General features: G+C 39.2%; 1 protein-coding gene across 1 annotated transcript in view; it reads left to right on the top strand.

Moving 5' to 3' along the window:
- LOC124170566 overlaps window positions 1-26738 on the top strand; it is a 58435-nt gene that overhangs the window by 13349 nt on the left and 18348 nt on the right. The window contains exons 5-7 of the mRNA XM_046549364.1: window positions 8028-8337; window positions 13653-13762; window positions 26527-26692. Coding sequence (XP_046405320.1) covers window positions 8028-8337; window positions 13653-13762; window positions 26527-26692 — 586 coding nt within the window. The remainder of the gene's footprint in view (window positions 1-8027; window positions 8338-13652; window positions 13763-26526; window positions 26693-26738) is intronic.

Here is a 26738-nt window from a genome sequence, read left to right as displayed (position 1 = left end):
ATTCACATATACCAGAGCGACCCGACTGGCGGTGCCGTGATATGTGCAGCAGTTGACCGCTGCGGTGGCGGCTGAACACCTTAAAAGTTTTTCTGCCGGCCACAACGGCTGACATTTGCTAAGTTTCAACTTTCTAATGGGTCGCTTTGACGAAATTGGGCTATGCAAATATGAAATATTCTTTTATTGACATTGGTAAGAGTTTTTCTTTGCTTCTGCAATCACTGCACATTATTTTATTTTTGGTAATCATCAGATGACAATTACCTTATGAAGATTTTGAATGTATTTCAACCCCTTGTAGCTCTAAAAATTGCACCTTGCTCCTTGTAGCTCTAAAAATGGTCCTTATATTTACTCCGATAGCATCTCGTAATTGTAATTATTTTATATTTGTCATGACAAACGGTGAAAAAAGATTTTTAAAATGCAACTACATATTATTTTCTGATCGTATGGCTTCAAAATTTTTTCTTTTGAGAGTTGCTTGCTAACACCCACATTTAAGGGTTTGTCGTTTTGTAGCTCTCACCAACATTTTGATATTTTCTTAGCTAAAATTGCAGTGGGTGCACAGTATCTACCACATGGGCTAAGATGCAGCAGCTTAGTTATCCATGGTGTCACTGTAGCAACATGTTGAGCAGTTTAGTGTTTAGGTTGTAAGAACTGTGACTGTGAGGCATGCGAATAAGTTGTCAACAAAGAAAGAATTCAAGCTACAACACAATGTATTTTGAACTAACTTACAAGTTACAACAAAGTATGGGATGATGTCGTCAGAAGTTGGGGGAGTTTCATTTTTGGGCCTGATGCTATGCTGTCTATGCAGTATGTAAACTGTGTTCCAAGGATATTTCATGCAACTCAACTAAATCGACTATGTATTACTGTTTTCAGTGAATGCCTGTTCAGTACTGCAGGCAATATTTCTGTCATAAAAATTTTAGATTAGACCCAGATAGGGTAAAAATGTTGAAAAATGAAACAAAACCTGGAGAAAGAACCAGTGGCTGCCTGAGGTTATGTGACATATTGATCGATCATGCATTCTTCAACAATGCGTTATTTAAACTTTTTTACTCTGCAAATAAAATTATGGAGGTGACCTTAAGTTTTTTTAGAGAGCTTTCCTGCTTACTTACATCTTTAGCAAAATTATTTTCATTCACTTCTTGAGGTTTTTCATTTAAATTGGCCATTGATTCAGATAGCAAGAGTTTATCCTTTAAGAGAGCTGATGGGGGAGAACAGGTCCAGTACCAGAACCAACTCATCCTTAGTTATCATTGCTGTTGAAATTTGGAGGGAAAAAGAATGGAATTGTTAATTAATATAATATGAGTTAGAGTATTCACGGCTGTTAATGTGTTAGTACTAAACCTTAATTTCTGGCATCATTTTAAGTAAAAAAAAATGTTTGAGGAGATAGAGATAAAATAGATATCATTGCATTGTCCCTGCATCATTCAGGGATTCATTCCACCTGCCTCATTCAAAACTAAAGGTATCCCTTGCTTAGTATCATAGATATGTTCCTGAAAAGTGTCCTGTTAAGTGAAAGGTTGTTTTCAGGCAGTATAATTTACACTTTGTGCACGATAGGCTCACTTTTATGGGAACTATTTTACATCCATGGGTACGAATACTAGAGATGGGTCGAATAGCAGATTTCTCGAACTCGAATATCAAATTCGAATATTAAATCAATGCTCGAATATTTGACTACCTCGAATTTCGAATACCTTGAATACTAAACGATGAATGCGGGAATGTTTGACTCGGTTGCCTATGCAGCAGGCAACACAAGGTTTTGGGGAGTAAGTTTAATTTCCTATAAAGCATTCGAACAGGAATTTAGCTGATTAAAGGAATATTTTAATTTTATGGAAACAATCGTGCATATAGTTGATTCAACTAACATCCCTTTCAAATATTCTAAGGGGACACCACCTTGCGAAAAATGATTGCATGCCATCTCAGCATTTACACTGCTATGATGGATTTCTGTCTGATGCATACATTCTTACCGTATATCTCCGAATATAGTCCCCCCTTTTTTTCCAAAAATGACGGAGGAAAAGTAAGGGGGGGGACTACAATCGAGTGTAATCCAATTTAGCATACTAAAGATGACCATCAAGTTATAAATAACGGCATAATGGCTAATGTTCTCGTAGTCTTTCTATTTGAGTGTATTTATGAGGATTATAATCGGAGATATGGGTAAATACTGCCACGTCTTACCGGAAATTAAGGCAATTTTTACCACAAATGTTGTAAAGATACGATTCTTCCGATTCAAATAGCATATCGAATATGCATTTTCACAGAATCCATCGGGTAGCCGTTAATTTTTCTTGGAAAAGTATTGTTAGAATAATTCAATCGACACTGATCACTTAAAGACACAAAACAATAAATAATTAAAATCAAAACTAAACACGCTCTATCATTACATTAATCGAACACTAGAATTGAATCAATAGTATTTGTACCCGTCTCGCTCATTTAATAGTTAAACCATTTAAATCATTGCGAAAAATAAACAGATAAGTGAACCTTTCGTGACGATTAAGCATTTCATTGCGTCTGTAGCTACTATATGTCCATGTGCCCGTGCGGTTCGTGTTTACAACCACTGCCTTTACCGCCTTCACAGAACAAGAATGCGCAATTGTTGATGCATTTGTTTCTGAAAAGGCACAATAATCGACAGCTTTAAACCAGAAGCGCCAGCATTACTGCATTTGATCGAAATCCAGCGACTCAGCATCTAAAGTGTGATCAATTTATTGAGGAATATCTTCAATTCGCCAGGGTAAGTAGGATCGATAGATTACGTCACAAAATGTTTTGCAATTATTTCAGTGATATTTTCTTTAATAAAAATAATTTTACGTTCAACAGTGAGGTGATGGATCGAGTATAAAGATGAGGATCAATCTTGCGGCAGATTAGAAGCCATCAAAGACAGAGTTTCGATGCCAATTTAAAAATAGCCGTTGCAGAATACGCCGTAAATCATAATATTCATATGGCGGCTGAAAAATTTGGCGTGGAAAGAAAGTCGACTTTGCGACTAGAAGAATGCGAGGTGCGACTTTGGAAAGAGAGATTATGTCGCTTGCAAAGCGCTAATACATCGTGGAAGTCATTTCAGGGGTCTCGATGCGGCAGATTCAAAGAATTAGAGGAAAATATAGTCGAATTTGTGCGCAAATGCAGAGCAGAAGCTCTTTGTGTAACTTATGCAATGATTCGCGGCAAGGCATTGAAAATTGATATAATATTTTTTCAGTTTTAATGTTTGTTGGAAAAAGTTTATTTCTTAATTTTATTACTTTGATATTTGTAAGTCCTGTAGTTTAATTATTTTGCTTAGCAGGCATTTGATGGCAATATTTTAATAATATTTATAATTTATTTAACACAATTTTATTTAGATTTCCTAAATTCTTCTAGTCACTTGAATTTTTGATAACTTGATGGGTGTGTTACACTGGATTTAAGGAAGTTTCAGGGCCAAATGCAATACTGTTAATGGGCTTTAAGTTAAAGCTTATATATTGACATTGTCTGTAGTCATTTGGAAATCAAAAATATTAATAATTTGTCAATGTTTAAAAAAATACAATAGCCTTGGATACTTAAAAAATTTTCTCATTTCTTCATTACATCTGGTTAAGGAACTATAAATTACAGATACATGCAATGGATCACAACATGTTTTAGGTATAGTTATTTTGTTGTGATGGAAAATATGTGAACAGATTTGTTCTTAATCTTCACAGAAAAAATAGTTTTTATCGACTCTAGAATCTTAACTTGCTAACCAAAGACAAATTGCCTTCCTTTGCATTTTAAAATTTTTCCCAAAACGGAGGTCTCAAAATTAGGGGGGGGGGACTATATTCGGAGATATATGGTATCTACCGAACGCCATTTCAGCGGCACGCCCATCTGGTACTTGGCTTCATCCAACTTCTTATTTTCAACAGGTAGCTCGCTTTACCCCCACTCCTACTGTCAAGTGCTAGCGGACAATGTGAGGCATTTTGCAAAATACGCACGATTCTCCACCGGATTTTCTTCAATTACTTTCAGTCCATCTTTGGAAGTTCTCACTAGATAAGAAGATGAATTCAAATTGCTAGCAGGGAGAAACCAAATATCCTGAGAAAATATCCCTTAGTCTGTGACTGTAACAATAGAGATTTATAGCACAACTCATAAATTGTAATTTGATCTATGTTTTCGGAATAAAATACCGCATCAACTTCCGAGAAGCTCTTCTGCTCATATCGAGTCTCGCCAGAATGCTAAGCTCGCTAAGAACGCTAAGTCTCCATCGTATTTTGACATTTGTTTCCTCGCATAAAATGCTTAAATGAAGTCAGAAATGCGTCACATTTGGTCTTATTCTTTTTAAATTACGCGCACATTACTAATATTTCAATCCAATAAAGGTGTAATATCAATTGACGAAAATCATTGTTAGACACCTTTTGGGCTAATAGGTGATTCATGCAGCAGTTGACCTCCAGAAACTGGGAACTTTGAAGCAGGTAGGCTGAAAAAGGTCTGTGGGTGAGGAAGGGGGGGGGGGGCGTGAAACACGTTTCTATTGTTCTCGTGTAACTTGGTATTTTTTTCGAAGCTAAGGTCTTCATAATATGATCCCTGCGCGAGCTGAGACCTTTTTTTTATTTCAAAGAAGAGGAAAGCCTCAGAGGGGGGGCTAGTGCTGAATGGAGGGGGATAGCGGATCGTGGGAAATGCCCTAATGTTGCTATCCCACGGCACTGAGGTTCTCCTGGTGGGGGAAACCGGGGATTTTCGGATTTTTCCACCCAATCATTTTCAGTTCCCTACGTCGAACTCTTTTCACCGCTCTAATCTGCGAATTGATGTAGTCCGTCGACTTGCCTATAACGGCGCTGCATGCACTAAATGACTAGAGTTCTTTCCAATTTTCCGAGTCAACTAGCAACGACAGTGTACGATGCAAAATGCAAAGTATTCGTAGTATTCGAGAGTGTACCTTTAGCATAATTATTCAAGACCTCGAATATCGAATCCTTTCTAGTATTTGATGTATTCGAGTATTCGCGGATACCATTCGCACATCTCTTACGAATACACTTGATATAGCACAGTGATTATCGTAATTATAATAATGTCTCTGATGATCTCAGGTGCCCCAATTATAATCATTGTAGTACCGTATAAGAGCGTGTAAGAGGCGCACCTTTTTTCCCAGAAATTGCAGCCGAAAATGAGGGTGTGCCTCTTACACAAACTTCTTATCTTCCCCCTCCCCTTCACCGGTCGCAAGTCTAAGGGGAACTGAGTGGCCTTGGTTTTAAGTGTGAGTCAGTCATCTGTAATCCTAGGTCAAAAACAAGCGGCAGGCAGGGGAGTTTCTCCCTTAGTGACGTATATTTAAAATGCTCCTGTTTGCTTTTCTTGTAAGCATCGCGCCGTCACGTTGGTACCCCAGAGGTGAACATAGAAAAGATCGCGCGGGGGTTTTTCGCTCCGGAGGGCGCGCTAAATTTACTGCCACGAGTGGTCATCCCACGGCATTTATACTGCATTTAGTAATTGGTTATCAAACGTAGAGAAACGCGTATTTTTGAATGACATACCTGGTCAATAGTCAATATCTGTCTTGCCGAGTAATTTCCATTACGCGGAGGACCTGATTTTCCAAAACTCATCTTCAGACGCTAATATGAGGATTATTGCAACTGAAAATTATATTGGTATCAAAACCTGCGCTTTAAAAAATTCGAACGAGTGTGTTCATTGTTGGACTAAATTGTGGATGGAAGAAATCAGAAATGCTTATAAGTGAAGAGCGCGGAAGGAGAGGTCCAGGGGAAGGAGCGCGATCCCTCCGTCTTCGAAGCAAGCAACGGAGTACGGAGGGGAAGGAGCGCACTCCCTCCCCTCCGTATTTCAAGCTACGAGGCTATGAGCGAAGGAGCACGGGAAGAACACGTCCGATCTTGCATGTGACGTCGTTGCCTTCAAAGCGAAGGGGCGAAGGCGCAGCAATGTGATATACGCAGTTTGCGTTGCCTAAAGTTTCCAGTCCGTCTCGTCTTGTTTGAATGCGCTTATGCTAAGCTTGTTTCTTCCGAAATTGTCCTGTTTGGACTATTTTGAATATTAGTAGCCTTGTTGTAACTATAAATCTTTGTGTCAAACAATAAGAGCTGAAAAAACTTAAATTCTGTCAGATATGCGTCGCGTTAGATCTCTTTCTTTTTTGAACCTCGTGCGTGTCATACAATTATTGAAAGCTATCAAGATATCTTCGGGCTCAGTAGTTGACTCACCTAGCATTTGGCCTCCATAAACTGGGAGATCGATCAAGGTCAGTTGCTGAGACGGGGTAGGGATGAAACACGTTTCGATTGTTCCCCTGTAACTTGATGTTTTCCTATTTTCCTGTGGGGTCTCGGAAAGGAAAAAAAATGGCAGAGGCATTTCCTGATGGGGGGCCGAGTGTGGTTCCGTTAAATCTATGATGTGGTTAATATCCTACGGTGCTGAGATTGCCCCGATTGTTGTCCAATCTCTTGGGAAGGTTCATGCTATGTGCCTGTCGTGTTTTGCCTTAAAATTTTCCATGGCTGCAATTCTATTGCAATACTCCTGCGAGAGCATTTAAACAAAATTCTTCGTGATTAGGACAAGCATCGTAGAGCAACGGCGTTTGCGAAGAGAGGATCGGAACTCTTTCTACTCCCTCTTATGCCGCTACTACCGCCGCAGTTATCAAAATTTCCTCTTTCAATTAATATTGAAAGAGGAAAGTTCGATAACTGTCGAAATTCCAGGCGTACGTCTGCAACACCGCGCGATAGTATAAAAAAAAATGCCTCAAAAATTTTTTCTTCATAGCTCGAATGCTCAAAATAGGGGTGCGCCTCTTACACACGCTTAAACGGTATATCTGGACAACACACTTAAAACACCTAGGCCCAGGGAGGATTTACCCAGAAAGGGCTCAAACCCACGACCTTCGGTTTAGTAGGAAGACTTAATCCTGCTGCCACTGAGTCCAGCAATTTTTTTTTTGTAGAGCCGATTATTTCGTGAATGTATTGAATTGAGTACTTGTTTCCTTTTCCGTTGCTTATAAAGAGGTGAGACTTGAGAGCTAAGGTAAGTTCCATAGTTGAGGTAAACCAGGAAGATTGATTACTTGAATAAATGTAGAGCAATCTTGCGAGCTGTTCCTGGGAAAGCCATGTTAAGCATGGGTTACCTGTAATTTTTATTCAGGAATAAGCCTTTTTTGATGAGATGGCTGCTGGTAGACTTATCAATGATAGCTTTGAGATCAAGGTTGATGCCATAATGTGTCTGAGGGATTTTAAAATGTATACATACTGGCTGACCCGGCAAATTTTGTACTGCCTAATAATCAATGAACAAGAATAAATTAAGAAAAAAAAACAAGAAAAAGATTAAGAAAAAATCAATATAAATACAAAAAATGAGCATTATAATGGCTTGCTAGAAGGACATTTCCTTTATTTAATCTACATTGGCCAGACCGGGGCACATACAAGCAGATTTTTAAAATGAATTTTCTACTTTTTATGATTTTACTTAAGAAATTTCAAATATTGTTGTTTTATAAAGGAATTGATAAAGTCAAAATATTGTGTGTTCAGTCGTTGGCCTACTGGTATTTTTAACCATAAAAAAATGCTTTTAGGTCCAAGTCTGTTGCGTAAACTTGTTCCCTCTCATCAACAAAGGGGTAGTTGGCTATCATCTACAGAGTGTATCAGTTCACCTGAATTCAGATTGACCCTTAGGATGATGGCAATCCACGCCTATTAAACATTCGTGCTGACAAGTCCCTGGACCCAAGTGGGAAACCTAACAACTCTTCATCCAATTTAGCAGAGTCAATAACAGTTGTTCTTTTCAATTTTTTTTAACAATTTCAGTGCTTTCTCTTTCTACTGTATAAATCATCTTTTTTACACTATGCTTTGCAGGCTTTTCAAACGACAACAGTCCTGATCCAGATTCTGACCCAATCTTGCAAGATGACGGTGTTAGCCTCTCTCCCCTGGGGATGCCCATTGAGAGTCAAGCCTCCCCATCCATTCATCCCAATTCCTCTGACACACAGTGGCAGCTCACTGGCCAAGAGATTGGCCATGTCAAGCAAGAGATGAGGAGTCAGTCGTCTCTGTTATTACTGCTTCACTCTCCACATCATATGCAGCAACCAAGAGGTGGCAACAGAGCCCATGGCCAAACCAGTCAGCCTGGAGACCACTTTGGTGGCTCTCTAGGGCATAGGTATGAATTTTTTTCTGCTACTGCATGGAACTCCATAGTAAATTAATGTGTAAAAATTTTATTAGTTTTAAGATGCTTATTTTTTGGGTTTACCCGCGTCACAAATTAAAATTCCAACAGTTTCGTCCCCGCTGCTGGAGACTTCATCAGGGAAGACTTCATCCCAGAAGAAAGTATTAGCCACGTTGATGCAGCCATTAGCCACTTACCGAGAGTAGCAGCAGAGGAAATTAGGCAGGACTCAGCGAGGGTCCTACGCACGGTGAAAAAACAGCCGCCTCGACCGAACATAACGAAAGAAGAAAGGAGAGCCTTGGAAGCACTCAGGCAGAATATGAGCATTGTCATCCGACCCGCAGACAAAGGTAAGGCTACAGTTGTCATGGACACGGAAGCCTACGAAAGCAAAATGAAAGAATTGCTGGATGGTGGTCTGTATAAGAAGCTAGAGAAGAATCCCACAGGAGGCATTAAGCGGAGGACGACTGAGTCAATCAAGAAGTGCATCACTGATCCACAAATGAGAAAATCCATCACGCCTCAAGACCCGAAGACTCCATACATCTACGGTTTACCCAAAATACATAAGGAGGGCGTTCCCCTTAGACCAATCATCAGCTCCATAGACTCTCCCACGCCCAAATTAGCGAAATACGTCGCATCTACGCGACAACCATAAGTCGAAAAGGCCAAATCATATGTTAGGAACTCCCGGCACTTCCTCGATCTAATACGCGAGGTAAAATTGGAAACCGGCAATATCTTAGTTAGCTTTGATATAGTATCTTTGTTCACCAAAATACCCACGGAGAAAGCCATCGGCATCATCAGGGAGAAATTCGACGCCAACATCACTACCTTAGCCGAGGTATGTTAACAGAATACGTTTTTCAAGTGGAAGGGAGAGTTCTACAAACAGATAGAAGGATCTCCGATGGGATCTCCCATCTCTCCCGCAGTTGCTTATATATATATGGACCATTTTGAGAAGACTGCATTGGAAAATGCAACACACAAACCATCCATGTGGCTTAGATACGTGGACGACACGTTTTTGATATGGAAACATGGTAGGGACAAGTTAATAGAATTCCACAAATACTTGAATTCCATAGACGACGCCATCCAATTTACGAGAGAAGAAGAATGCGGCGGGAAGTTACCCTTCCTCGATGTCCTCGTCATCAGAAGAGAAGATGGATCCCTGGGGCATACGGTATACAGGAAACCAACGAATACAAACAGATACCTCCTAGCCAGCTCACACCACCACCCATCACAAATAAAAGGGGTAATGGCAACAATGATTCACCGATCTATTGAGTTGACCGATAAAGACCATAGGAAAGAGGAACTTAATCAGTTAAAAGATATATTAGTTAACAATGGATATGAGAGAAGAGAAGTAGAAAGGACCATCAACAAAAAAACTAAATTCCACTCCTCGGCCCGGAAACGCAGATGAAAATGACAACGGATAAAGAGCATACCTGCCTTATATCAAGGGGGCTACAGATAGGATAGCCAGGATTTTAGAAAAATATGACATTAAAACAATATTAAAACCACGTAGGCAAATTAAAGATATCATCCGGAATGTCAAAGAAAAAGACCTTTTAGAAACCGAAGGTGTATATAAAATCAACTGCCACACATGCGGTAAAGTGTATGTGGGCGAGACAGGCAGAACCATACGGACAAGAATGAAGGAGCATGCCACCGCCATTTGACTGGGCCACACCGAAAAATCAGCCGTCGCAGAACACGCCGCAACAGGACATGACATCGAGGCTACCAACGTAGAAGTCTTGGCAAAAGAAAGACACTTCAAAACCAGAATAATAAGGGAGGCCCTTGAGATAAGAAAACAGCGGGATAATTTCAACAGAGACCAAGGACAACACATCAGTACATCCTGGCTTCCAATAATCGCCAAATCATTCTCGAAAGCCCCAAACCTACCCTTCCCCCACCCCAGCCTTCCTGAGAATATATATTCACGCGCACGAAGAAAAAGTGTCATCGCCCTGATGAAGTCTCCAGCAGCGGGGACGAAACTGTTGGAATTTTAATTTGTGACACGGGCAAACCCAAAAAAATAAGGATCTTAATACCATGGACCGTGAAAGTTTTATTAGTGGTATTAATAGCACTAGAATTTCAATAGGGTGGTTTCTTATTATTTTTTTATTGCCTAAATCAAAAGATTATTACTCTTGGAGTACGCATTTCACGCTTTTAGATTTTTAAATAATGATATCTGTTTTTTTGCGATTAAATGAAAAGTGAAAATTTTCAAGCGCGCGAAAATGCAATGGCTAAGTATGAATGCTGGGAAAATCCTGTGTGACATCATTCTGGTTCCTTCTGCTGCCGTGTGAGGTGACCTTGAGGCGAGGATATGTGTGCCACTGCGATGCAGGCTGCTAGCAGGTAGCACTTGGCTTAAATAAGGATTATTAATACCTTATCAAACAAAGGAAACTTTCCGACCATAGGCAATTTTAATAGGTGATTATTAAGACACGTTTCCCTGAAATCTGTGCCTCATGCATGCATTGGTAATCTCAGACGATGTAAAACTCCTGTCTACTCGTATAGAATCTAGGTCCCTGTGACGTCACGTGGAGTGGCATCGCATGGGCACCAATATGGCCATTTTCAAATGCGGTAAAAATTTACCATTGCCATTCGTCTAAACTGGGATATCTAAAACCAAATAATTTGTATATTATGAATACACTAATGGTGGGTAACGAATCGCTATGAATGCCTTTCATTTTCTTTGATGTAGCAAACTACCCTCTTGTGAATGCATCCATGTATTAGCACTCACAGTAATGAGTGGCTGTTACATTTAAATCATCATCCTGGAGCCAGAAATCTTGTAAGGGTCTGTAGCCTTTTAGCATGTATTCATAACTGTGGAAACATTTGTATGTAGCTACTCATTGAGAGAAGTAATCAAGTTCTAAATGCATTCTGTCCATTAATATATATAGTGGAACCTCGATTTATCGTTTTTCAGGGGGATGGATGAAAAAAACGATGAATGCGGGAAAACGATCAATGCGGGAATGTTTGTCCGGATTGCCTATGTCCCAGGAAACGCTGGATTTTTGCGAATTATGACATTCATTAATGGATTCAAAAAAGATTTTAGCTGATTACAGGAATATTATTACTTTATCGAAACACTTAGGTCATATTGTTGATTCGGATTATATCTCTTTCAAATATCCTAAAGGAACACACCGCCTTGCTAAAAAATGTTTCACTCCACTCGGAAATTTCACTGCTATTCCACTGTAAAAATTCTTATCCATCAAATGCCATTTCAAGTACACATATTTACGAGAGAAATATGCATGTTATGCCTCAAACAACTGATTTCGCCGTCGCAGTGATATGTTATGAGATGGATCAAGAACGCCAAAAATAGTTTATTATTTGAAATGTTCCTTTCTTGCAATTAAATTTTTAATATGATTGAGGCAATGTGGCGTTAATCGTCAGCGGCACGCCCACCTGATCCTCGGCTTCAACCCACTTCTTGTTTTCACCAGGGATCTTGCCCTACCCCACCCCTGCCGTCATGTACAAAAAAAACTAGCGGACATACCGAGGCGTGCTGTAATATTCACACATTTCTAGCTCAGATTCTTTTCTTCGTCTTCAATTATTTTCAGTCCATCTTTTAAAGTTCTCACTTGTGTCTTCGGAAGGGTCATGGTCCGAAGACGAATAAGAATAAAACTAATAAAAATGAAACCGGACTCTATTGAACCCACACGGAAAACACTCGCCCGTTTTAAGCCAACCCACCCTGGAAAGTACGGAACCACTCGTACAAGGTGAAGTTCGGCACTAATGATATCGCGTACGGCGTAAGCAGAGCTTACTGCAGAGGGTGAAGCATGACCATAAGACTGCGCAAAATTTTTTATCATATAGAGAAGGCAACTTACCCACTCATTTCTAACAATAAGTAGCGTAGCTCTAGATGAGCAGATGAATTCAGATTACTAGTAGGGAGAAACAAAATATCCTGAGAAGACATCGCTTCGTTAGCACCTCAGAGAAGTGAAACTTGTAGCATAACTCGGAAATTGTAACCAGATGCCGTTTTCGAAAAAAAATCGCATCAACTGCTGTGAATCTATCTGCTGCGAGGATATCAATATTCGTCAGAAATCACCATCGTATTTTTCCAACTATTTCCTTGCTTAAAATGCTTAAATAACGTTAGAAATACGTCGTGTTTGGTATCATTCTTTTTTGAATCACGTGCACATCAATAATATCTCAATCTAATCTAATAAAAGTACAATACCAATTGCCGAAATTCATATTTAGACACCTTTTGGGCTATTCGGTGATTCATGCAGCAGTTGACCCCCAGAGATGGGGATCTTTGAAGCGAGTCGGCTAAAAAAAAAGTCAGCGGTCGAGAAAGGGGGTGCCGTGAAAAAGGTTTCTTTTGTTCTCGATTAACTTGATATTTTCTTTCGAAGCTAATGTCGTCGTAGTACGATCCCTGCTCGAGCTGGGACCTTTTTTATTTCGGAGAAGGGGAAAGCTTCAACCGGGGGGAGGCGAGTGCTGAATGGAGGGGGATACCGGATCTTGGGAAATGCGCTAATGTAACTATCCCACGGCACTCAGCTTTTCCCTATCACATTTCAATCTCCTGGGGAAGATTCAAACTACGTGTCTGTCGTTATTAGCCATAAATAACACGTTGTAAACACTTCGTCTCATTTTTATCAAACGATGAATGTGGGAAAATTATACGACGGGACCGCGATCTTCAAAAGATCAATGCGGGAAAACGATACTTCGGCGAACGATAGATGCGGGCAAAAATTACATTGTCTTTATGGAACTTAATTTGGGACCAGGAGCGGCGAACGATGAATGCGGGAAAACTATCAATGTAGGAACGATAAATCGGGGTTCCACTGTAGCTAGTTCAGTGTTTTTGTGATAACATCAGAAAATTAATATAGACAATGAAAATGAAAAAGCAGGAGCAATTTCTACAATTTTACATTTATTAATACGACCGGTTTCGCTTTTCAGCATCACCTGATGATGCTGAAAAGCGAAACCGGTCGTATTAATAAATGTAAAATTGTGGAAATTGCTCCTGCTTTTTCATTTTCATTATGTCACGTTTCCACTCCATCTCGCCTGAAACCTCAGACTATAATATAGACAAGGTGAAATTGAAACATTTGAGCTTTAGAAATAATATGAATGTTGAATGGCTCTTGCATAGCATTGCTTAAGAATTGTGTGAATTAATATTTCAGAGTGAGTCATAATCTTGGCTACAATTATGTAGAAAACTATCCAATTGGGCATGCACAACATCAGTATGCTGACGGCAAGAACCCCTTGCTAAATGAGAGAGCTAGCTATGGTAAGTTTCAATTTTTACTGATTTTAGTGTGTGATTGGATTTATCATTCACTTGGCTTGATTTTTGCTCTCCTGTAGAATATTTGCTTTGTTAATTTCTGTCTTAACTTTATATGGTTTTCAGTTGCTTTAAAGTTTGTGTTAACATTATAGGCTTATTAAACTATATTTGTGTGCATAACCATGTATTTTTCACCTATGTATGTTTCACCTGTGTATATAACCTATGTATATTTCAGAGATAACTGTAGACTCTCAATTATACAAAGTCAGTGGGACCGGAACATTGGCACTTGTGTTGCTGACTTTCTTTTCTGATTATGATCGAAATCAAATATGAACATTGCCTTTGCAAACCAACCTTTGAGGAGAAGACCCTTTGAGTGGCAATGCTATGTTACACTAATGCATTTGAGTACATTTTAGGCAGAAGTTGATTCATTGCGAGATGATATTAGTTTACCAAAAGCTCGTACATAAACAGTCCCATGGGTTTGAAAATAAGAGTAAAAATTTTAGTTTCTCCCACATGCCACGTATGTAGCTCAATATATGTAAAATACGGAAATGTTGAATACAAAAAGGCCCTACAGTATTATAATAATAGAAAGATAAATTTCGATTGTGGAGAGAAAATGCATGCAACGTCAAGTTTTTAATATTTATATATAAAATAATTGGTATTAAAAAGTTGAATGAAGTAAAATGTGTGCTATATATAAGCACCTACCTTGAAAAATGCAGAAGACGTGGAGATGTAAAAAACCACCAGCAGGAATGGATGTGGATGCATTCAAAAGATGTCCCCAGGAGAGACCATGCTAAGGGCAAGGTCACAAAAAACTTTGATGGAAGAACTGTCCTCTGCGGCATGCACACTAGGGCGGATCGGAAAAATCGATTTTTTTCAAATCCATCTGGCCCATTGAAAAAAAGTTGTGGGACCGATCAAAAATAAGGCCTGAAAAATTTGAGACCTGTAGGTGAACCCCTGACCCTCGCTCAAATGCAATTTAGGGGGGGAAGGTCGAAATTCGAAAAATATAGTATTTTATGGTCATTTCCTACAGATTTTGCCGAGTTACTGCCCTTTTAGGGCAAAAATTTCGTGCATTTTGACGTATCTGCCACCGTTTAGCCACAAAATGCCTAATTTGAGTCCGCGCCCGCGGAGATAATATTCCAACGCCCACGCAGCGTCGCGGATACAAGAGCCGCAGGCCGATCCCCTCCCCTCCCCGCTCACTTCTACCCCTCCCACGCCTCCAATACAGCAAAATGCATCCCGCGTATACTGCTAGGAGGTCATTTATCTTTGATAATATAAATCGGAAGATGGTAGAAGGTAATAAAGGAAGCTTAGTGAGACGACTTGTCCCTTATTAGGCGCCTCGTCGGGGTTAAACAAATCGATGTTACCAACTTTTAGAGAAGTGATGAAATATTTTTAGATCCGAGAACGCAAGAAAGGAGCCTACGGTCCATGAAAAGGCCTCTCGAGTGGCTATAAAGGTGTGCTACCTTCGGATATGCGCTCCAATTTCGGTTTTGTCCGACAGATATGATTAAATGGATTTTGTGCAAAAGCCGCTCGCGTCCCCTCCCCGCAAGCTTCTCCCACGCGCCAAATGCACCAAAATTCACACCAAGTGCGTCTTACTTCGTTAGTCTAAATATTTAATGTTTCAGTATCGTCTGTGGATGAACAATCACTAAAGAATTTTTCAATTACCTGCTTTCCAATCTGTATTTCTTATATCAGTGTCATTCCTCGTCTTTTGCTGTTGTCAACAAAGTTTTTGTGAATATCTTCACGAATCTCTCGTCCGTATCTATAATAAAAAGAAATATTTAACTTCAAATCTGAAAGTTCATCAACAGATTTTTGAAAATCCACAGCCCTAAGGTCAGATGTAGCCGGAGGTACTGTGGTCTCTCTCCAATATGTCATCAGCGATAAGTCCTTAAAGTTGATATTAAAATCCAACACTTTAAGAAATCTCGGATCGGCCGCCAAACAAATACTTGCAACAACGCAAATTCGGTCCTTAGATTGCCCTCCCAATATTTATGCCACAAATCTAAGTCAAATTAGTGCAATTAGCAAATAGACCTCTGTAAGGTATGAAATATGATTTGATACTTTCCCGACGAATGATGTGGGTAAACTCTTCTCGGGATTCAACGAAATTTATCCCTGATGATGAGTCCCGAGTCGGAGCTTGAAACGTTTGTCATTATGGAAAAATTAACCCGGTGGGAATCCCGAGAATAGTTTACTCACATAGCAAGGGATGTTGCAATTATGCTTGTAGCATAGGGATGATGCCTCCTTTTTGGGCGGTATTCACCATCGCATTCAAATCCTTTTTATTTTCGTGTATCTAATTTTCACTCGGAAAGGAATCTAGAATCGCAGATTTTATAACTTTTGCTAATCCTACGACTGGGGAGGCGAACCCAAAAGTGGGACCCTGTTTCTTCAACTAACATCACACATTCCCCTCTAAACTTGGATTGATAAGTGCTCTTGCCTTTTTTCATCAGACAAAAGTATAGTCTTTCACTCGATAAAAATGTAGCCCTTTGATGACACCCTTTGATACCTCTCTTTTCGTATTCACAATAATTAGCATCTTTTTCTGTCTACGTAAGTAATTCTTGCAAACTACCTAGGATGTTTCTTACGAAGTTATGATTTTTGCGTCAACTAAAGTTGCGGGGACGATCATTGCTGTTTCTTGGTTCTTGCATATACCTCTATCGCATTTGGCAGACGCATTTTCCTCGCAGAAGTTCCAGTTTGAGTTTAGTCCTGAATTTTTATTTGATGAGGAAAGTAGAGATAAAAATCGGATGATATCTCTTCAGTTTCATTTTCTTCGGATGAATTGATGACTAAAATTTTTGATACTATTTTCCCATACAAGAATTGACGATGTTGACTCAACACTCTCCGGCGATTCTCTTTTTTTTCCTCAGTTGTCGAGTTTCTTTAGGACTCAATTCTGCAGCCATCATCTTTAGTTTCGTCCGCTGGTCTCTCAACATACTTCTTCATTGGGGGGAACATTATGCTCCTTCTTGCACTTACACGCAAAAATATCCCATAATTTCAAATGTTCTTTCCAAAGTGCTTCAGGTTTGTACTTAAGCAAAAACCCTACGTTTGGCCTATTCGCATTTTCCGTAAGTTTTAGTACTTCCTTTTGTACCGCTAAATCATTTAGTCACACACATAATGGAAGGGAAGGGTCACCATAGTTCGCACACCTTTATAGCCACTCGAGAGGCCTTTTCATGGACCGTAGGCTCCTTTCTTGCGTTCTCGGATCTAAAAATATTTCATCACTTCTCTAAAAGTTGGTAACATCGATTTGTTTAACCCCGACGAGGCGCCTAATAAGGGACAAGTCGTCTCACTAAGCTTCCTTTATTACCTTCTACCATCTTCCGATTTATATTATCAAAGATAAATGACCTCCTAGCAGTATACGCGGGATGCATTTTGCTGTATTGGAGGCGTGGGAGGGGTAGAAGTGAGCGGGGAGGGGAGGGGATCGGCCTGCGGCTCTTGTATCCGCGACGCTGCGTGGGCGTTGGAATATTATCTCCGCGGGCGCGGACTCAAATTAGGCATTTTGTGGCTAAACGGTGGCAGATACGTCAAAATGCACGAAATTTTTGCCCTAAAAGGGCAGTAACTCGGCAAAATCTGTAGGAAATGACCATAAAATTTTATATTTTTCGAATTTTGACCTTCCCCCCCCTAAATTGCATTTGAGCGAGGGTCAGGGGTTCACCTACAGGTCTCAAAATTTTCAGGCCTTATTTTTGATCGGTCCCACAACTTTTTTTCAATGGGCCAGATGGATTTGAAAAAAATCGATTTTTCCGATCCGCCCTAATGCACACCCCTGAATGCTTGCTTGCTTTCTCATAAGAATGGCAAAAATTTTTCTAAAAATTATGATAACAGGCAACACAGAGCGACCCCCAGTCTATTCTGCGGTGTTATAAAACAACCCTTTTTGCATGTCTCACTGCTTGGGGCCAGAGGCAACAGAATAATAAAAACAGCTGTCTCTAGGCAAGTGCCATTGGAAAAGAGTTTGGAAATGTTTCTGCCTAAGAATACTATGTAACTTTCTCTCTGTGCGCACATGTGAAAATGTGCCCATTGGCTGCGTATAGCTACAGTCTAAGCCGTATGGAAAATCCCTCTCAAAAGTACCAGTGGTGGTGGTGTGGTCTCACCATCATTAAGATGCCAACTGTCTGTGCCTTTGAACGTTCTTGAGACTCACTGCATTAGTTGCATACCAGTCTGGATACATAACTGCACCCTATCATCAGTCATTCTTCTGAGAGAAGACCGATTAAATCTCAGAAATGAGGGTCCCTAAATTTGATAACATAGGCCATGGATTTCTCCAATTCCAATTTTTCACCCCAAAGGAAAAATAGAAAGGTTGTCTAAGTATGTCCACTATTTTCATCTGTGAATAAGGAAATGGTGGTCATAATAAGTCCCACCTTGTAACATTGACAAACACAATAGAAATGAGAAAAATGCAAAAAATGTATTTTCATTTCACAGCCAATATAATCAATCCCAGTCAGTGGAAAGAGGACACTAGGGATGGGTCAGAAAATACTGTATAAACGTGTGTAAGATACGCACCCCTATTTTGAGCAGCAGAGCTTAAGATAAAAATTTTGCAGCCTATTCTAAATCCTATCACACTGTGTTGCATATGTATGCCTGGACTTTTGACAGTTATCAAAATTTCCACTTTTAGTGCTAAAAATTTAAATTGCATTTTTCAGCTAAATTTACACGATATGTATAGTGCTCAGAGATAAGTAGGTATTCACTTGTAGTCTTAACCTTATGATGCTTACTAGGGATGGTCGGATCGGATACCTCGGATCCAAATATCTACAGATAATGGCCTCCACCTTATACTTCATATCCAAATTCATTGAAAAAATTGAATTTGAATCTGAAATTTTAAATCAATGCTTTCGTCAATGCAATATCCCATAAGAGGGAGTAGAAAGAGTTCCGATCCTCTCTTCGTACACGCCGTTGGACTGCAATGCTTGTCCTACTCACAAACAATTTGGTCTAAAGGCTCTCACAGTAGCATTGCTAAAGAATTTCAGCTGTGGAAAAATTTAAGGCAAATCATGACAGGCACATAGTGTGAATCTTCCCAAGAGATTGAACAACAATCAGGGGAATCTCAGTACCTTAAGATAATAACCACGGCGTAGATTTCACAAAATCACCCTCGGCCCTCCATCAGCCCATGCCTCTAAGGTTTTTGTTACTTTCCGAGATCACACGGACCATAAATGATTAGCTTCAAAGTAAAATATCAAGTTACATGGGATTAATGGAAACGTGTTTGATCCGTATCCCATCTCACTGACTGACCTTTTTCAGACTGCCAGCTTCTATTCTCCCAGTTTTTCGGAGGCGAAATGCTGGGTGAGTCACCTACTGAGGCCGAAGATATCTCGATAGCTTTCAGCAATTGTATGATACACATGAGGTTCTGTAATGTCTCACATTAATATAAGGAGCCACTTTTAAGAACTGTCTTTATTCTCTGGATCACACTCCATGACAACCCATAACAATTCAATAAACAAAACACACCAATACACCACATCTCCTCCCCCCATACTCCGAAGACCACCGTTCATAACAAATTCAAATTTAGCAACCTCCACAAAACTTTAACATCAGCAAACCTGAACTACTACACAAAAACAATATTCTTCCCAATGCACAAAAAAAAATAATAATAATACTTTGTATCATAGAAATCGACAGAAACAAACAATCATAATGAATAACATACATAAAGCATACAATGCACAATAACAAACAATTTCAAATTAACAAGCATGAACATCAAATAATATATAATGCTTACAAGTTTAACCTTTCCACCTGCCTGCGCTCTCGCACAGGGTAACGCCTCTCTATTCTCTGTTTTGGACTATCAGATTTAACTAATTGCCGTGAAGTTAAGTTAGGTGAAGTGACGTCATGCTGAGGCATATCAGACTTCAGCCTAGCGTATTCACTGCTAGAATGATGAGGCGGTGTATTCTTGGGACTGTACTGTTGAGATGGTGTGCTCTGCAGAGGTGACCCCCCCTCCTTCGACAGCCTGTCGTCTGTCACTCTAGGCAACAATAATTGTTCCGGTGGAATCACCTTATCAGGTACAATTGAAGGCATGAGAGGCTCACTATTTAGGTCTATAATTTGATCGATATGACGTTTCCAAATGACATCATTCTTTAATTTCACCAAGTATGATACTGCACTCAGTATCTTAACAATTACTGCTCCTATCCATTTATTTCTGCCTCTGTAATCCCGTACAACTACAGGTTGACCCTCAGATAACATTCTCGTCTTACAACCCCCACAATTTGCAACTTGCTTACTCTGTTTATTGTATACATAACTTTGAAGATTAGGTCTAATGAGATCTAATCTTGTTCTGATTGGTCGCCCAAACATTAGCATAGCTGGCGTTTCATTAGTTGTTAAATGTACCGAATTTCTATAAACAAGTAGAAATTTATATAAAGCCATATTTACATTGTCATTACTCCTTAAAGCTAGGTTAACACGCTTTTTTACATTCTTCACAGAATTTTCTGCTTGACCATTTGTAGCTGGATGGTAAGGTGGCGATAAGGTATGCTTAATGCCATTGCATCTTAGAAAATCCTTAAATTCACCAGAATTGAAGGGTGGACCATTATCTGAAACTATTTGTTGCGGTAAACCAAACCTTGCAAACAAAGCACTTAATTTTGTAATAGTCTGATTAGCTGATGTTGAGCTTACCTCTTCCACCTCCAACCATTTACTATGAGCATCTACTATAACAAGATATAGTTTGTTACTTACAGGCCCTAAGAAATCAACATGTAAACGTTCCCACACCCTCGTGGGATACTCCCACACATGTAGGTTACACTTTTTAGGGTTCTGCCTCACAGACAAGCAAGGTGGGCAACTGTTGGCTAAATTCTCAATGTCTGAGTCTAAACCTGGCCACCAAAAATACGAACGAGCCATGGCTTTCATCTTAACAATGCCAAGGTGTCCGCAATGCAACTCTGTTAATAATGGCTTACGTAAACTATGAGGTACAACTATCCTATGCCCCCAAACAATAATACCATTTTCAATAGCTAATTCACCTTGCCGCTGGAAATACGGTTTTAATTCATTGTCCATATTTGAGTGGTTATTTGGCCAACCATACAATACATAGTTGTACACTTTCCTTAACAAAACATCCCTTTTTGTTTCCTCTATAACGTTATTAAAATCAACTGGTATGTCATTCTCTTGAATAAATTGCAAATAAGTACCTACATAATTTACATCCTCTGACTCAAACTGAAATTCTTTTACATTCAAAGGCAATCTAGATAAGCAATCGGCGTTTGCATTATCCTGTGATTTAACATATTTAATATCAAAGTCATAATTCGTTAAGAACAGCGCATAGCGCTGAAGTCTGCTTGCTGCATAAGCAGGTAAACCTTTCTTTGATCCAAAAATAGATATCAATGGTTTGTGATCAGTTATTAAAGTAAACTTTCTACCATACAAATATTGATTAAACTTTCGCACACCATAAATAATGCCTAAAGCCTCCTTGTCGATGACACTGTACCCCATTTCAGCCTTTGATAAGGTCCTTGATGCATAACAAATTGGTTTCTCAGAACCATCCTTCTGTAACTGACTTAATACACAGCCTAAACCATAGCTAGAACTATCAGTAGCTAATCTTACCGGTAGGTTAGGGTCATAATGTGCCAATATTGGAGCTGAAACTAATTTATTCTTGATTAGCTTGAATGCTTGTTCACATGAGATTGACCACTCAAAAACACTATCTTTCCTCAACAAACTATACAAAGGTGCTGCAATAGTAGATAAATGAGGCACATATTTTCCATAATAATTAACCATACCTAAAAATGCCTTTAATTGTGAAACATCAGTGGGAGTAGGCGCCTTTTCAATAGCGCTTATTTTAGATGGCGATGTACTTAGGCCATCCTCACTCAAAACATAACCCAAGTACTCAATTGACTTGCAAAAAAATTCACACTTCTTTTTACTCACACTGAGACCACTCACTTTTAATCTATTGCAAACTTCATATAACCTTTCCTTGTGAACATCATTATTTTCCCCAGTAATCAAAATGTCATCAAGGAAACAAACAACTCCTGGAATACCAGCGAGAATGGTTTCCATTATTTTCTGAAAAATACCAGGTGCAGAGGCCACTCCATAGGGAACTCTATTGTACATAAATAGCCCTTTTGTAGTACTTATAGTACACAATTTCTTTGATTGGTCATCTAAGCATATCTGCTGATAAGCTTGGGATAGGTCCGTTTTGGAGAAAGTTCTACCTTTTTGTAACGTATTAAAAAGATCTTCAATCCTAGGTATTGGATGTCTATTGATGATTAGCGAATCATTTAGTGAAGAAACCCTGAAATCTGCACACAAACGTAATTCCCCGGTTTTTTTTACTATTGGAACAATGGGACTTCCCCATTCACTATCACTCACAGGTGACAAAATACCTTCCCTTACCAATCTATCTATCTCAGCCTCTACCTTGTTTTTCAGGGAGAAAGGTATCGGCCTAGGCTTCAGAAATCTAGGCACAACATTATCTTTTAAAACTAACCTAGCTGGCTCACCCTTATAACAGCCTAATTTATCAGTAAACACCTCTGGAAACTTTTGATATAAACTATTAACTATTTTAAATTCTGCATCTATTATACTACATACATCCCTACTATGCTCTGAGTTAGTGCTCATAATAATATTACTAACCCCACTAGGTATTTTAATTACCAACCCAAGATCACGGATCCAGTCTCTGCCCATTAAAGGATTTGCTCCCTTAGCTATTACATATAAGGATAACTGTTTACATATATTTCTATATTTTACCATTACGCTCAATTTCCCTAATGGTTTGATAGGCTGGCTTGTATATGAGCTTAATACCAAATTGGTACTTAGTAACTTTACTGAAGTAAAATTGTCTTGATAACATTGTTCATTTATGACACTGACACAAGCACCACTATCTACTTCAAAATACAAAAGCTTATCTTCAACTTGCAATTTTACCATAATAGGCCTTACCCTATCATTGGTTTCATCAACCTCATTAGCTTTACTTACATTAAATAGATTAGTTAAATCATATATATAATCATTAGTTGGCTTATTTTGCTTGGAATCGTCAGTAGTAGGCTTGTTTAGCATACAATCATTAGAATCACAGGGTTCACAATAGTGATTAGATGGCTTAGTACTAAAATTATTAGGCTTTGGATTTGACACACCCCTATCTTTACTTCGACAAACCTGTGACAAGTGGCCTACTTTGCCACACTTATAGCACTTGTATGACTTGAATCTACACATATTGGCCCTATGGCCTGACTTTCCACAACAATAACACTTTACATCACTAGACACTCTCTCCTCCCTCCTAGTTGTGTCCTCCCTCCTTTGGTTTGTGGGACGTTGTTGTTGCCGGTTCACGTGAGAACAGCTGCCACTGCGATGCGTTGTCCCCATAGCCGCCGACGTCGTCGCCAAACCCTTCCGCCTGGCGTTGTAGTTAAGTTGACTTGTTTGTGGATTCCCTCGCGCCATCAACGTCGCTGCATCGTGGTCAGCCATCTCCATGTTGGTAGCTATCGCTACTGCCTTTTCAAAAGTAAGATCTGTTTCCCCCAGCAGCCGCCTCTTAATTGCGTCACTACGGATACCGCTGACCAGTCTATCTCTCAAATAATCCGACAGATTATTTCTAAATTCACAAAACATTGAAAGTTCCTTTAACTGTACCACATAATCGGAAATTGACTCGTGCTCCCGCTGGCTCCGTAAACTAAACTTATAACGCTCCGAAATAAATGATGGCTTTGGACTTAAGTGCGTTGTTACTAGCTGCACTAATTGTTCAAATGTCTTAGTTGCCGGCTTATCTGGTGCACACAAATTTTTTACTAAATTGTAAGTTTTATGCCCAATTACTGTTAACAAGGTAGGCAGTTTTTTCTCGTCCTTAATGTCGTTTGCATCAAAAAATAGTTCTAAACGCTCAATATACGAAGACCACGTCTCTTCAGCCGCGTCAAATGCATTCATTGAGCCGATGAGTCCCGCCATTTCGCCGTCACCAAAAAATCTATCTTCCTGCACTCGAACTTGGTACTTTTACTATCACGATCACGCTCAATCACGGCTACGCCCTTCCGCTGTTGACCGTAATTACGTGGATTCGTGCTTCCTCGTCGCCAAAAATGTAATGTCTTACATTAATATAAGGAGCCACTTTTAAGAACTGTCTTTATTCTCTGGATCACACTCCATGACAACCCATAACAATTCAATAAACAAAACACACCAATACACCACAGGTTCAAAAAAGAATGCGGCCTAACGTGATGCATATCGGACAGTATTTAAGTTTTTTAAGCTCTATTTGATTGACACAAAGCTTTATTGTTACAACTAGGCTACTACTATTCAACTTAGTCCAAATAGCACAATTTCAGAAGAAACAAGCCCAGCATGATAGCATTCAAACAAGACGAGACGGCCTGAAAACTTTTGCTAACTGCGTACATCACATTGCTGCATCTTAGCCCCTACACGTCACATGCAAGATTGGACTTGTTGATGCCTTGCTCCTTCGCTCATAACCTTGTTGCTTGAAAGACAGAGGGAGCACACTCCTTCCCCTCTACCTCTCCTTCAGCGCTCTTCACTTACAAGCATTTTCGATTTCTTCTCTCTTCCATTTAGTCCAACAATATACACACTCATTTGAATTTTTTAAACTGCAGGTTTTAAAACCTATATAATTTTCAATTGCAATAATCCTCATAATAGCATCTGAAGGTGATTTTTTTTTAAATCAGGCCCTTTGCGTAATGGAAATTACTCGGCAAGACAAGTTGTTGACTATTAATCAGGTATTGGCCTTTAAAACTACACATTTCTCTAAGTTTATTATGTGATTACTATTATTAGTATAAATGCCGCAGGATGCCCACTCATAGCAGTAAATTTAGTAGCCCATCGGAGCAAAAAATCCTGTGCGATCTTTAGCATGTTCACCTCTGACAATGAAGTACCGACGTGACGGTGTGATGCTTACGAGTAAGAAACGCAAACAGGAGCATCGTAAAAATATGTCACATATGGGAGAAACTCACCTGCCTGCCACTTGTTTTTGACCTAGGGTTTCAGATGACTGACTTATGATGAAAACCAAGGCCACTCAGTTCCCCTTGGACTTGTGGCCAGGGATGGGGGGGAGGGGGAAGAAATGGGTGTAAAAGATCTTATCTTCGGCTACAATTTCTGGGAAAAAAGGTGCATCTCTTACACATGTTTATATGGTAAGTTGTAAAAATATTCTGCTAGAATATCCTGAAAGAAACCCCGAGGTGAAAATATGGAGTTTAAAAAGTAATTGGAAAAAACACAGATTATTCAACTAATCTTGAAAAGCGTGTATATAATAACCATATTTTCTGATACGAATATATTTTTTGACAATGACATGGAATGAAGATCATGACTAAGTATTGATTTCAAAAATATATGTAAATAGGATTAAAAACGGAATAAAAGCCTTCAAATGCCATGCCATAGTATAAATATTTAGAAGAAATAACATTTGAATTGTTTTGAAAAGGAGAAACATATTCCAACTTAAAAAGTAGTCTTTAAATGTAAACTAAGAAGAATAAAAAGGGGAGCTATTATTCAGATGTGGAGGGCATGTTAAGGTTGCCTAATCCAGTGTGTTGGAAACCATTATGAAAGTAGACGAAACGGAGCGGAGTAGCATGGAGAGTGAATGAAAGGCATAAGCCGGTCTGATATCAGTGTGATGCCTTCTGCACTCAACATGTTAAGTAGCTCTTGAAATTTATGCTCAGTATTTCCAGTTTTGGCAGTCTTGACAGGCGAAAGCATATGGCATACAATATCACATGCATGGAGTCATGCAGTGTTGATGACTTAGATGCCTTATAAGGCGGCATGGACTCATAAATCGAACAAATACTTTTACATCATCCAAAGAGCATTCTAAGAATTGGGGGAAATTAAGCAAAATTAATATAATTCCCAAGTAATATAATGCTTGCATGGAAAGAGTATAAGGTAGTTTCAACCCTCTATTGCTGACATAAATAGACTCCATAATAAAACCATCAAGTATTCCATAATGAGGAGGATGAATACATATTGCATCCTAATGATGCGTGGAACCAATGGCCATTGGGGAGTTTTGAGATGTTTTCAAGTTTTAAAATGTACTTGCTCAACTGTTGTTTTCTCATTTAGGTTGGTTGGTCATGTGTATTTCAAGTACATATGTACTTGTTTTGGTGACTTAGCTGTAAGAAAGTGAAAGTTTGCTCTGATTATGTATTTTTTATTTCTGATTGCAGTTTTGTTCTTATTAATATCAATGAATATAAAAATTATTGCTCTTTGGTTCTCATGATTATAGGCTTTTAGCCTTCCTCTTACATGTTAGGACTTACATCATGCTATTTAAATTTTTTGACCCAATCCATTTTTTTAGGTCGTGTTATATTCAGTGCTAACTTATTTATCTTCATTTACTCATCGAACATTTTTTCCAGGACGAGGTGGTTCACCACATTGGAACAGCACTGAGCCTGATCAGTTCATGGGAAAGTATCATAACAATCAAAATTTCCATTCTCTGGGGAAATTAAAAGTGGAACCCAGTGTAAATGCTCGGCAAGGAAATCTTGGAAGCAGATCTTTCAGGCGCCATCGTGACCGGTAGGTGGTTTTCATAACTTGTTACGAGTTGAAAAAGTACTCAGAA

Source organism: Ischnura elegans, chromosome X, assembly GCF_921293095.1.
Source record: "Ischnura elegans chromosome X, ioIscEleg1.1, whole genome shotgun sequence".
Taxonomy (NCBI): Eukaryota; Metazoa; Arthropoda; class Insecta; order Odonata; family Coenagrionidae; genus Ischnura; species Ischnura elegans.
The sequence above is the reverse complement of the archived record's forward strand: the minus strand, read 5'-3'. Positions and strand labels throughout refer to the sequence as shown.